The 14,117-nt window shown below is 46.8% G+C and overlaps 1 protein-coding gene across 1 annotated transcript in view; it reads right to left on the reverse strand.

Annotated features, from left to right (window-relative positions):
- Positions 1-14,117, reverse strand: part of lrp1ba (low density lipoprotein receptor-related protein 1Ba) — a 284,803-nt gene that overhangs the window by 183,641 nt on the left and 87,045 nt on the right. The window contains exons 19-22 of the mRNA XM_077010394.1: positions 11,764-11,844; positions 11,094-11,258; positions 10,166-10,348; positions 8,692-8,892 (exon numbers count right to left, since the gene is read on the reverse strand). Coding sequence (XP_076866509.1) covers positions 8,692-8,892; positions 10,166-10,348; positions 11,094-11,258; positions 11,764-11,844 — 630 coding nt within the window. The remainder of the gene's footprint in view (positions 1-8,691; positions 8,893-10,165; positions 10,349-11,093; positions 11,259-11,763; positions 11,845-14,117) is intronic.

The raw sequence follows: 14,117 nt of genomic DNA on the forward strand, positions 1-14,117 counted from the left end.
CCAGCTTGATACACCCACCATGAACACCAACCATATACACCCACCATGAACACCCACACCAATACACCCAGAATGAACACCCAGCCCCAGCAGGCAGCAGTAAACTAAGCATCTGCAATATAAACTCCAGCCTCCACAAACACCACAAAGATCAAAGGGTAAGAACGAAGAACAAACAGCTACTCAACCTCACATGCAGCAAACAGCAGAGCTAAATGCTAAGTTTACAATTAATAAATTTATAAAGCAAAAAAAAAAAAAACAATGCATACGTGTCATTATACATTGCAATATGTATCTATTTGTACATATAGTATTAGTAGAATCATTCAATTTAACAGGTTTATGTCATTTTCCCATTCTACACTGCATTTAAAGAAAGAAGTTCTTATCTCTCTACAGAACATTCAGGGTGTTATTCACCCCTTTTTGGCTACAATAGTATCAACACTGATGTCTCCTGGAGAATCAGAATAAACTACAGAGGAATCCTCATCAAATCAGAACTGCAGAAACTCATAACTCATAACTGAACTGACCAATCACACATTGGCCTTAAAGTCAATATATAAGTGTGCTGATCTGTGGGGTTCTGAACACACATACTGGATCTCTACCTGACAAACACATCCCAAGGAAAACATCACATCTCTGAAGACGTTAGCCTAGAAATATAACTAATCCTTCCTTAGATCATTCTGACACATGGGTAAACAGGGACGGTAAGGACCTCCTGCAGCTCTGTCTGGGTCTGGGTCGGTACATCGTCAGCAGTGGGCCACCAGGGAACTCCTTGGGGAGATCCGCCTTCTGCTCTCGTCTTGAATCACTGTATGGTCACTAAGCCCCGTGTCTGATCATGACTGAGTGACCGCGTTCATCAACAGGACGAACACAAACATTCACTCACACATCCCAGTAAGCGGTTTGGTATCCGGATATACGCAGACCGTACCGATGGGCCCGAACAGCACAGTTCCAGCAAGCAGTCAGTCCGGCCCAAACCCACCACTTTCAGACGCCCCTCTGCCTCTCTGGATATTCTCACAATAATGAAGGCAACAGTCCTGCACGTACAAATATGAATCATATTTTGACTACACCTGCCCAAATATGTAATCTAAGACAATTAAGGAAGAAAAAAGAGACAATAAGGGATTTGACACAAATTTTTTCAGGTAGTTATCAAAGCAAAAACACAATAACCTAAATAATGCAGCTTTACACCTTCAATACTGAGAAACAGTGATACTCTACAAACATGCACTTAGACTCCCAAAAGCATTACACGCACTACTGGCACTAAATGAGGAGTTACATTTTCCAATTGGCCATCATCAGACTGTTCAACATGATGTGGAGTGTTAGTTCCCTCAACATCTGGTGTCAAGGTCTTGTAACACTCATTTTCAAAAGTGGAGATAAATTTGACCCCAATAATTAGAGGTATCCGTGAAGGCGCTGTATTGCATTGTTAGCACGTCAGATCATATTTACACCCTACACACCCTAATTAACGTGTTAATATGTTAACCAGAACAAAAACTAAATATTTGCATGTGACATAGACTTCAAAAAAGGTTTTGACACGGTTTGGTACAACGGCTGATCCTACAAACTACTGAAAAGCGGTGTAGGGGCTGAAGCAGTTGGCATTATTTAATCCATGTACACAAACAATAGGTGCATTTAAAGACTGTTGACAACAGAACCTGTTTCCTCTCTCAGGAGTGACTCAAGGCTGCTGATTAAGCCCAACATTCTTTAACATACACATCGATGGACTGGCCATTTTACAACGCTCTGCAGTGCCCGGTCTCTCTCTACATCACTCAACCAGGTTTGTGTTCTACACAGACGACCTGGTTCTCCGTCCCCTGGTTCTGCTGTCGCCCACAGTACAGGGGCAGAGCAGAGCTGGACCCACTGGACAGCCAGTCCTGGGCCTTCGACCTGCTGGACCAATACCACGAGGACAGAACTGAGCTGAGAGAGTGAGAGTGATCTGTGACTTTAAATTCCTTCAAACATCACACCTGGTGTCTGATTCTGCACTGAATTCAGTACGTCTGTCCTTCAGGTAACGGTGGAGATCCCAGGATTCCCTCCCACAGCGTGTAGAAATGCACGCCTACAGAAATCGTATGTTGCGTGTTTCCTGCGTTGGACTCATCAGACTCCATAATGGTCAGTGATGAGGGCGGAGGCGCTAGGGACCGTCTGATAACAGCAGGAAGAGACGAGCTGGATCAGAGTGTGCTGATCTGAGAAAGGAGGCAGCTGGGACGACGTTTCCCACCACAGTCACGTCCTGCTCACAGCACACGTGATACCGGGGCAGACGCAGGGCAGGGCCCCACAATATATCAATTATTTATCATTTAATGCAATATTTTCCTTCAGAATACTGATCTTGCCGAAGGCTATAATATGCAAATGACCCCAACTCGGATGTTCTGGGGTGTTCCGGGGTGTTCTGTGGGTGATGCACCGACAGCGCTCGTCCAATCCGCACATGCTACCTGCATCACACAAGTTCAATCTGTAATAGTTTAAGTGCATTATGTGTAAATGACTGTGTCCATGCTAATATCATACAGCCTTGAGAGTATCAAACATCATTCACGCTCTCACTGAGGGCTGGAGGTCAGAGTCGTATGTACCCAGAACATTTAATTTGAGCAGTATATGTAAACACGAGAGAAAATGCTTAAAGTTTTAGTCTAATGAGTCACGATCCACTATGGAGGAGACAGAAGAGACAAAAGAAAGGTGACGTATCACAACCAGTTCTCCACCTCTCTCCCTCAGCTCTCCACCTCTCTCTCCACAGTTCTCCACCTCTCTCTCCACAGTTCTCCACCTCTCTCTCCACAGTTCTCCACCTCTCTCTCCACAGTTCTCCACCTCTCTCTCCTCAGTTCTCCACCTCTCTCTCCCTCAGTTCTCCACCTCTCTCCCTCAGCTCTCCACCTCTCTCTCCACAGTTCTCCACCTCTCTCTCCCTCAGTTCTCCACCTCTCTCTCCCTCAGTTCTCCACCTCTCTCTCCACAGTTCTCCACCTCTCTCTCCCTCAGTTCTCCACCTCTCTCTCCACAGTTCTCCACCTCTCTCTCCTCAGTTCTCCACCTCTCTCTCCCTCAGTTCTCCACCTCTCTCTCCCTCAGTTCTCCACCTCTCTCTCCCTCAGTTCTCCACCTCTCTCCACAGTTCTCCACCTCTCTCTCCTCAGTTCTCCACCTCTCTCCCCTCAGTTCTCCACCTCTCTCTCCCTCAGTTCTCCACCTCTCTCTCCACAGTTCTCCACCTCTCTCCCTCAGTTCTCCACCTCTCTCCCTCAGTTCTCCACCTCTCTCTCCACAGTTCTCCACCTCTCTCCCTCAGTTCTCCACCTCTCTCTCCCTCAGTTCTCCACCTCTCTCTCCACAGTTCTCCACCTCTCTCTCCTCAGTTCTCCACCTCTCTCCCCTCAGTTCTCCACCTCTCTCTCCACAGTTCTCCACCTCTCTCTCCTCAGTTCTCCACCTCTCTCTCCCTCAGTTCTCCACCTCTCTCCCTCAGTTCTCCACCTCTCTCTCCACAGTTCTCCACCTCTCTCTCCACAGTTCTCCACCTCTCTCCCTCAGTTCTCCACCTCTCTCTCCACAGTTCTCCACCTCTCTCTCCACAGTTCTCCACCTCTCTCCCTCAGTTCTCCACCTCTCTCTCCCTCAGTTCTCCACCTCTCTCCCTCAGTTCTCCACCTCTCTCACACTGCACTGACATGGTCGGCTTGGCAAGCACAGATAAATAAGTGAAAATGACTCGACTACAAATCTCAATGTCATGATTAAGAAATCTTTCCACTCCTTCCACTGTCTCTCAGTGGCTGTGTGTGTGTGTGTGTGTGTGTGTGTGTGTGTGTGTGTGTGTGTGTGTGTGTGTTTGTGTGTGTGTGTTAGGGGAATTCCAAAGGAGAATACTGCTGGCTTGTTAGTACTGTTCTCCACTACATTAATCAATGCAGCTGGGTCCAGGGGAACCCATGGAGATAGCTGACTCCACCCTGACCTCCACCTCCTCCATAATCCCCTGTCTCGCCTCTGCCGGTGGAGAGACACAGTCTATGGTCCACCCAGACTTCAATATCACCATGGCCCCACACACCGAAACTCATCAGATCTCCTGAGATATTCACACAAACACACACACACACACACACACATACACACACACACACACATATATACACACACATACACAAACAAACGTGTGTGCACGTACTAACACACCCCTAAACACGTGCCCACACACCATATGTTACAGTAATAAACAAAAGTGTCTGTTCACTTAATTGGCACTGGACATGATTCCATTACACAATTTAAAAACGAATGATTCTTTGCTGCTGATTGCAAGAGAAATTAATAAGAAAAGTGTTTAAAAACAAAGCAAATGTATGGAAACATTTGCATCAGCACAAAAAGAGGCAGAGAAGGAGAGAGAGACACAGAGAGAGAGAGAGACAGAGGAAGAGAGAGAGAGAGATACAGAGAGAGAGACAGAGAGAGAGGAAGAGGAGAATGCTCGATGACCTTCCTCACTCATGCAGTATCTCAACTTTGCTTGTTAATATGATTTCAGCAGAGATAAGGAGAGTTTTCCCTCCCTCACCATTTCTGCTTATCTCTCCCTCAAACTGCACCCCCACCTCTCTCTCTCTCTCTCTCTCTCTCTCTCTCTCTCTCTCTCTCTCTCTGTATGGAGGAGGAGGAGGAGCTGACCTGGGGATGAAGGTCAGGATCATAATAACACAGGGAGCACAGTTGGAGTGTCTGCCCAAATACATCTGTTGTTTTTTAATATGCCTCATTCACTGCCAGACATGCCCACAAAACACACACATTTCTTATATAAGCGCACACACACACGCGCACATACACACACACACACACACACACACACACACACACACACACACAGAAGCTCCAGGCAGCAATAATGAAATCTGAGTATGGAGAGAGCAACCAGGCAGACGAGAACAAGAAGGGTGTGTGTGGTACACAGGTGAGAGTGTGTGAGACAGAAATTAGTGTGTGAGACAGAGATGAGAGTGTGAGACAGAGGTGAGAGTGTGTGAGACAGAGATGAGAGTGTGTGTCAGCGATGAGAGTGTGTGAGACAGAGATGAGTGTGTGAGACAGAGGCGAGAGTGTGTGAGACAGATATGAGTGTGTGAGACAGAGGTGAGAGTGTGTGAAAAAGAGACGAGAGTGTGTGAGACAGAGGCGAGAGTGTGTGAGACAGAAGCGAGGCGAGAGTGTGTAAGTGTGTGAGACAGAGGCGAGAGTGTGTGAGACAGATGTAAGGCAAGAGTGTGTAAGTGTGTGAGACAGAGGCGAGAGTGAGTGTGTAAGTGTGTGAGACAGAGGCGCGAGTGTGTAAGTGTGTGAGACAGAGGCGCCAGTGTGTAAGTGTGTGAGACAGAGGCGAGAGCATAAGGGAGACTAGTGTATAAGGGAGACTAGTGCATAAGGGAGACTAGTGCATAAGGGAGACCAGTGCATAAGGGAGACCAGTGCATAGGAGAGACCAGTGCATAGGAGAGACTAGTGTATAAGGGAGACTAGTGTATAAGGGAGACTAGTGCATAAGGGAGAGTAGTGTATAGGGGAGACTAGTGTATAAGGGAGACTAGTGTATAAGGGAGACTAGTGCATAAGGGAGACTAGTGCATAAGGGAGACTAGTGCATAAGGGAGACCAGTGTATAAGGGAGACCAGTGCATAAGGGAGACCAGTGCATAAGGGAGACTAGTGCATAAGGGAGACCAGTGCATAAGGGAGACTAGTGCATAGGGGAGACTAGTACAAAAGGCAGACTAGTGTATAAGGCAGACTAGTGTATAGGGGAGACCAGTGTATAAGGGAGACCAGTGCATAATGGAGACTAGTGTATAAGGGAGACTAGTGTATAAGGGAGACTAGTGCATAAGGGAGACTAGTGCATAAGGGAGACTAGTGTATAGGGGAGACCAGTGCATAAGGGAGACTAGTGTATAAGGGAGACTAGTGAATAAGGGAGACTAGTGAATAAGGGAGACTAGTGTATAAGGGAGACTAGTGTATAAGGGAGACTAGTGCATAAGGGAGACTAGTGCATAAGGGAGACTAGTGCATAAGGGAGACTAGTGTATAGGGGAGACCAGTGCATAAGGGAGACTAGTGTATAAGGGAGACTAGTGAATAAGGGAGACTAGTGAATAAGGGAGACTAGTGTATAAGGGAGACTAGTGTATAAGGGAGACTAGTGCATAAGAGAGACTAGTGCATAAGAGAGACTAGTGTATAAGGGAGACTAGTGCATAAGGGAGACTAGTGTATAAGCAGCACCTGGTACAGCCCATTTCTTGGGTCCTGTAACCACCAGGATTTGGAAAGGAAATAAAGGTGGAGGTAGAGAGGTGGAGGTAGTGGGGTAAAAGATAGAGGTGGAGGTTATAGAGGTAGAGTTAGTGGGGTAAAAGATAGAGGTGGAGGTTATAGAGGTGGAGTTAGTGGGGTAAAAGATAGAGGTGGAGGTTATAGAGGTAGAGTTAGTGGGGTAAAAGATAGAGGTGGAGGTTATAGAGGTAGAGTTAGTGGGGTAAAAGATAGAGGTGGAGGTTATAGAGGTAGAGTTGGTGGGGTAAAAGATAGAGGTGGAGGTTATAGAGGTGGAGTTAGTGGGGTAAAATATAGAGGTGGAGGTTATAGAGGTAGAGTTGGTGGGGTAAAAGATAGAGGTGGAGGTTATAGAGGTAGAGTTAGTGGGGTAAAAGATAGAGGTGGAGGTTATAGAGGTAAGAGAGGTGGAGGTTATAGAGGTAGAGTTAGTGGGGTAAAAGATAGAGGTGGAGGTTATAGAGGTAAGAGAGGTGGAGGTTATAGAGGTAGAGTTAGTGGGGTAAAAGATAGAGGTGGAGGTAACAGAGGTGGAGTTAGTGGGGTAAAAGAGAGAGAGATGGAGGTTATAGAGGTAAGAGAGGTGGAGGTTATAGAGGTAAGAGAGGTGGAGGTTATAGAGGTAGAGTTAGTTGGGGTAAAAGATAGAGGTGGAGGTTATAGAGGTAGAGTTAGTGGGGTAAAAGAGAGAGAGATGGAGGTTATAGAGGTAAGAGAGGTGGAGGTTATAGAGGTAGAGTTAGTGGGGTAAAAGATAGAGGTGGAGGTTATAGAGGTAAGAGAGGTGGAGGTTATAGAGGTAGAGTTAGTGGGGTAAAAGATAGAGGTGGAGGTAACAGAGGTGGAGTTAGTGGGGTAAAAGAGAGAGAGATGGAGGTTATAGAGGTAAGAGAGGTGAAGGTTATAGAGGTAAGAGAGGTGGAGGTTATAGAGGTAGAGTTAGTGGGGTAAAAGATAGAGGTGGAGGTTATAGAGGTAGAGTTAGTGGGGTAAAAGAGAGAGAGATGGAGGTTATAGAGGTAAGAGAGGTGGAGGTTATAGAGGTAAGAGAGGTGGAGGTTATAGAGGTAGAGTTAGTGGGGTAAAAGATAGAGGTGGAGGTTATAGAGGTAGAGTTAGTGGGGTAAAAGAGAGAGAGATGGAGGTTATAGAGGTAAGAGAGGTGGAGGTTATAGAGGTAAGAGAGGTGGAGGTTATAGAGGTAGAGTTAGTGGGGTAAAAGATAGAGGTGGAGGTTATAGAGGTAGAGTTAGTGGGGTAAAAGATAGAGGTGGAGGTTATAGAGGTAGAGTTAGTGGGGTAAAAGATAGAGGTGGAGGTTATAGAGGTAAAGTAAGTGGGGTAAAAGAGAGAGAGATGGAGGTTATAGAGGTAGAGTTAGTGGGGTAAAAGATAGAGGTGGAGGTTATAGAGGTAGAGTTAGTGGGGTAAAAGATAGAGGTGGAGGTTATAAAGGTAGAGTTAGTGGGGTAAAAGAGAGAGAGATGGAGGTTATAGAGGTAGAGTTAGTGCGGTAAAAGATAGAGGTGGAGGTTATAGAGGTAGAGTTAGTGGGGTAAAAGATAGAGGTGGAGGTTATAGAGGTGGAGTTAGTGGGGTAAAATATAGAGGTGGAGGTTATAGAGGTAGAGTTAGTGAGGTAAAAGATAGAGGTGGAGGTTATAGAGGTAAGAGAGGTGGAGGATATAGAGGTAGAGTTAGTGGGGTAAAAGATAGAGGTGGAGGTTATAGAGGTGGAGTTAGTGGGGTAAAAGATAGAGGTGGAGGTAACAGAGGTGGAGTTAGTGGGGTAAAAGAGAGAGAGATGGAGGTTATAGAGGTAAGAGAGGTGGAGGTTATAGAGGTGGAGTTAGTGGGGTAAAAGATAGAGGTGGAGGTTATAGAGGTAAGAGAATCTTAGTTTCGCTGTTCTTATCTGGCATATATGGTGCACGACCCACAATGCCATTTGTGAAGGAAGAAAACATGGAGACGCTTTACATTCATTAACTTGAATTTCTTCATGAATGAACCTAAAATGTGATTTAGTATCATTTACTCATAATGATCACAAAACAAAACCCATTAGAGGGCAGAGAAAAGGTTAAACAGGCTGTCAAAGCCATTATGGCTGAACAGTGAAGTTAGAGATGTACGAAGCCCAGTCCATAGCACGGCCTCGTCCTCAGATTACAGCTCAGCAGGAGTGTGTGTGTGTGTGTGTGTGTGTGTGTGTGTGTGTGTGTGTGTGTGTGTGTCTGCTGTAAGAGGCCAGGGTGCAGCGCTCACCACAGAAGGGGCCCTCGTCGGAGTGGTCAGCACAGTCCCTGTGTCCGTTACAGATGCGGTCGGGGGTCAGGCAGGTGGAGGTGTCGTTGGCACAGGGGAACCGTGGGGGTCTGCACAGAACGCTCTCACAGCCCGCCTCGTCAGACAGGTCCTCACAGTCCTGATCTCCATCACACAGCCAGTTCCTGGAGATACACTTCCCTACACACACACACACACACGTTGAACTCATGAACTCTTCATATGTGGAACATATGGCAAACTAATGTTTATAGATGGTGAACAGAACCATCCATACAGCAGTGGAGTCACAGCCCAGTCCTGGTGCTACATTAACTAATACATAATCAACTGATATTACATCATCCAAACCTTATTGTGTAGTATTAGTTAATGTAGTGCAGACCCTGGTCCAGGTGCACTACAGGTGTGTACCTGATTCAGCCCATCGATCAGGTGCCGAGTTTATTTTAGTGTGCCTCAATAGCACAATCTTTGAACTCTGCTGGACACTGACCCCCCCCCCCCCCCCCCCCCCGGACTACACCGGGACACCTCTGCTCTATAGAGCATTTCAACAGTGTCCGATAAAGACGGCATGTTAATTAAAGGATCCTGTGATCCAAGCAACACTACCAGCCCAGCCATGATGTGGAGAAAACCCATATATTCCTCTAGGACCATGAAAACCTGACTAAACCTGACTAAATCTGAATAAACCTGACTAAACCTGACTAAACCTGACTAAACCTGACTAAACCTGAATAAAAACTGACTCAAAAAGTCCAAATGTTGTGTAAATGTGGAGGATGTACATGGGTTTCCCATCCAAATGTACGTGAATGCACGAGAAAAATCTCACTCCGACATAGTCCTCCAGAGACAACTAATCCCACCTGTCCTTTTTGAGCCAAACTGGTGGATTTACGGAGCCGGCGTTGCTTACATTAAACTTCACTGCTGTCCTCCCTCAGGGTTTATAAGATTTGATTTTCTGTCATCATAAAATTTAAGCCCGGTGCTCTGTTTATGCCTGAGAGGCAACTCTACCTTCCAGAACAGGTAGTAAATAAACACGTTTTAGCATCTGCTTGGCATTCTGTGGTAATTAGGCTAAAACCTAGAGACATTCCATCTCTCACGCCCAGTAAAGTTCTGGACAATTTTCCTCCATAATCGCAACGTTGTTGAGAATACATATAAAAATACAAACTAATACAAACAAAACACCACATGGTTAGATGGTTTGCTGTCCGAGTATTACAATAAACATGTTTCATCACAGTTTGGGTTAGGATTAGGGTTGGGATTAGGGTTGGGATTAGGGTTAGGATTAGAGTTAGGATTAGGGTGGCACCCTCTGGAGCTGCTGTTGGATATGAAAGCCCTTCTCCATGGCACCGTCTCGGACCTGAACCGCATCATTCTGAGTGTTAGCCAGTGGCCTGCTGGACCCCCCACCACCACCTCTTACCTGAGGCCAGGCAGGTGAACTTGGCCTTGGGGTCACACACCCGCCGCACACCCTCACACGGGGCCTCGTCACTCCCGTCCTCACAGTCCTTATCGCCATCACAACGCCATCGCTCTGGTACACACGTACCATCACCACGGCAACGAAACTCCTCCTCGCTGCAGTGGCTAACTGATGCTAGAGCTGAGTGGGAGGATGAGACAGAGGGGTGTGTGTGTGTGTGTGTGTGTGTGTGTGTGTGTGTGTGTGTGTGTGTGTGTGTGTGTGTATGTGTATGTATGTGTGTGTGTGTGTGTGTGTGTGTATAATTGTGTGTGTGTGTGTGTGTGTGTGTGTGTGTAAGTGTGTGTGTGTGTGTGTGTGTGTAAGTGTATGTGTGTGTGTGTGTGTGTGTATAATTGTGTGTATATAATTGTGTGTGTGTATAATTGTGTGTGTGTGTGTAATTGTGTGTGTGTAAGTGTGTGTGTGTTTGTGTATGTGTGTGTGTATAATTGTGTGTGTGTGTGTATGTGTGTGTGTGTTTGTGTATGTGTATATAATTGTGTGTGTGTGTGTAAGTGTGTGTGTGTGTGTAATTGTGTGTGTGTGTGTGTAATTGTGTGTGTGTGTGTGTGTGTGTGTAAGTGTGTGTGTGTGTGTGTGTATGTGTGTGTGTGTTTGTGTATGTGTATATAATTGTGTGTGTGTGTGTGTGTAATTGTGTGTGTGTGTGTGTGTGTGTGTGTGTGTAAGTGTGTGTGTGTGTGTGTGTTTGTGTATGTGTATATAATTGTGTGTGTGTGTGTGTGTGTGTAAGTGTATGTGTGTGTGTAATTGTGTGTGTGTGTGTGTGTGTGTGTGTGTGTGTGTGTGTGTGTGTGTGTGTGTGTGTGTGTGTAAGTGTGTGTGTGTGTGTGTGTGTGTGTGTGTGTGTGTGTGTGTTCACCTGTTCCTGTACAGGTGGTGTTCTCATCACTCATGTCTCCACAGTCGTTGTCTCCATCACACAGCCAGTGTTCCGGAATGCACTTCCCACTGGAGCACTGGAACTGGGCCAGTGAGCACGCGTGAACACAGCCCACCTCATCACTGCCGTCCCCACAGTCATCCTCTACACACGCAGGGAGACAGAGAGAGAGACACACACCAAGGGAGAAAGACAGAAGGGGAGACAGACAGATGTTAGTGTGGGACAAACAAAACAAAACGACCCACCCCAACAGACCGAAAAAGAGAAGGGACAGACACACAGACAGACAGACAGACAGACGCGCAGACAGACGGGTGAGCGGGGGCAGGACTCTTGTTCTAGATAGATGTGTGGTGACAGCTGAGTCTCAGAGTCGGGCGTGAACCGCAGAGTCAGCAGCTCAGCTGAGATCTAAACGTGAAGCGTGAGATCTAAACGTGAAGCGCGTGTTCTAACGCCGTGTGTTTGAAGAGCTGTGCTGTTTGCTATTCCAGGCATCTGTTAGCGCTGTGCTCAAACGTTGCCTGCAGTGTGCGGTGTGTCCTGATTGGAGTCTGGGTCTGGTTGGGGGTGGAACTCGGATCTGGGCTGAACTTTGATTGGAGCACCGGTGTGTGTGTGGGGCGGTGATTGGTCAGTGGCTCACCAGAATCGCAGTGCCATTTGCTGCTGATGCACCTGCCGTTTGTACAGCTGAACTGGGTGAGCGGAGCGCACGTCGGGAAATCTGAGAAGGACACAGAGAAGAGGATCATAGGACACGCAGGTACAACAGCAGGACGTCCCTCTCTCTTATTCACACACACACACACACACACACACACACACACACACACACACACACACACACACACACACACACACACACACACACACACTATCTGTATCCCAGAACGTGAAGTGATACCTGAAAATGTAATTAACTAGCTGCGATCCTCAACAAACATCCCTGCCTCTTTTTGTGCACGATAACAAATCCACAGGTTGGCGTCTCGCTGGCCTCTCGCGCGCGCCGCTTTATCTCTGCGGAGACAGCAAGGCCTCCAACGCCCACCGCCGTGTCCGAATTAAACGTCGCCTTGCCTTAACGAGGTCGCTCCTGAATGAGGAGCTGAGCCCGACTGAGGGTGGCTTCCTGGCCCGAACGAGGCGTCTCGGGGGAGTTTGCCTCAGAAAACGCGGTCTGCGGCCCTGCAGGGAGGACGAATGCCTTCTGAACCTGGCCCGGTTCCTCCAGTTCAAGGAAGCCAAGAACTTTGAATTAATTTCTACTACCCGTTGTTCTGTGTGTGTGTGTGCGCATTCCTGCATGCGTACGTGTCTGCACATCAATCGTCGCTTTATTATGAACACCTCTATACCTGCTGATTTGTGTAATTATTTAATCAGCCAATCAGGTGGCAGCGGCGTGAAGCCTGGTGCTGCGTCTGCACTTTTATCTCACCGAGATCAGACTATGGTAATGGTCTTTTAATTGGGCGCTCTAAAAAGTCGTTAAATAAAGTTCGACTGGTGTAGAACGCAGCCACCCACGTGCCAACAGGAACTGGACAGTTTGGTCGCATTACTCCTGTTCTCTCCTGTGCGCTGGCTTCCATCGATCTTAAACCTCCCTCGTTGACATATAAAGCACTAAATGGTCCGGCCCCTCAGTGTCTGAGTGAACTCATTGCACCTTATACCCGGCCTTGCCTGCTCCGTGCTTACAACAGGGCGGTTTCATTTAGGTCCTTGAAAAAAGAAACGGGGTGGGTGGGGGGTGGTGGAGTTATGGAGCGGTCTTTCGCCTTTAATCCAAGATGTAGACACATTCCCAAGTTTTTAATCTAGGCTAAAGACTTACATAAGCGTTTGGACTGCCTCCTGCATTTGAGGCTGCAGACACCGGGCCCTCCCCTCAGTCACGGAGTTTTATGGTAATCTGAGGTGTTGACACAGCCATGCGGGTGTTTGCTGCGTTGTCTCGGCTCCGTGACAACGGTGTGGGTGGAAGACAACGTCTCGGTGCTCTCGGGACTGTGGTCCCTCTCAGCTCCACCCTTTTAGTTGCACATAAACCATCCGGGGCTGCTTGCTGATTGATGGCGCGTGTCTTCTTTTTGGACTGTTGACGTTTACGGATCTAACTCCATCCGTCTGTTTGATTTGCGTGCAACTACGAAGGCGATGCCAACAGTGGGCTAGACCTGTACGTCAGTGACAAAGGCTTGTAAGAACAAGTCTTGGTCGTCTGTAAGAAGCTGCCATGTGTCAGAAGGAGCTGGCCTACCCTACACCCACAGGGTAGCTGACACTCCAACATGTACACTGAAACGGCTACTACACATAACGTATTAAAAGCACAGTCTGGTCTAGCTGGGCTGCCCGATGGTGGACGGGTTCTCCTGGTCCTCCCAAAGTTTCTTCCTCAATTCCACTCATGGAGTTTCTCCTTCCCTCTGTCGCCTCCGGGTTGTTCATTAGGAATCTGGACCCGCACGTTTGTAAAGCTGCTTTATGATAATGTGTGTTGTAAAAAGAGCAATATAAATAAGTTTGACTTTCACATTGACTTTGAGTGGTAAAGTCATACAGAAGTCATACATGTCATTACTCGTCAATGTGAATGTATGCATTAGCGGTCTATACACCTGTGATACTTCATCTTTTAGCAGATGTTTCTTCAGTTAACACAGCGCCATTTCTAATTTGGATCCTATAATCAAATGGACATCCTCCTCTTCGATTTACATATGATTTATCATGTGATATTCAATCCCTTCATAAAGGATTAACGCACGCTATGAATCCTGCAGTTTAATAAGTTAGCAAAGCACTCCAAATACTTTTCTTTTTCACAAAATGACCTTTAGAAAAGCATACAAGAAATAGTCAGAATTACTTTATGATATAATATTCCAAGATTTGTGCATGTGTGTTATTCATTCATTTTAGCTGTGATGAATTACAGCACTATGCTGCTGTAACTGTGGAAACAGTACAACAGTCAGCGTGTGTGTT

This window comes from Brachyhypopomus gauderio, chromosome 1 (assembly GCF_052324685.1).
Source record: "Brachyhypopomus gauderio isolate BG-103 chromosome 1, BGAUD_0.2, whole genome shotgun sequence".
NCBI classification, from domain to species: domain Eukaryota; kingdom Metazoa; phylum Chordata; class Actinopteri; order Gymnotiformes; family Hypopomidae; genus Brachyhypopomus; species Brachyhypopomus gauderio.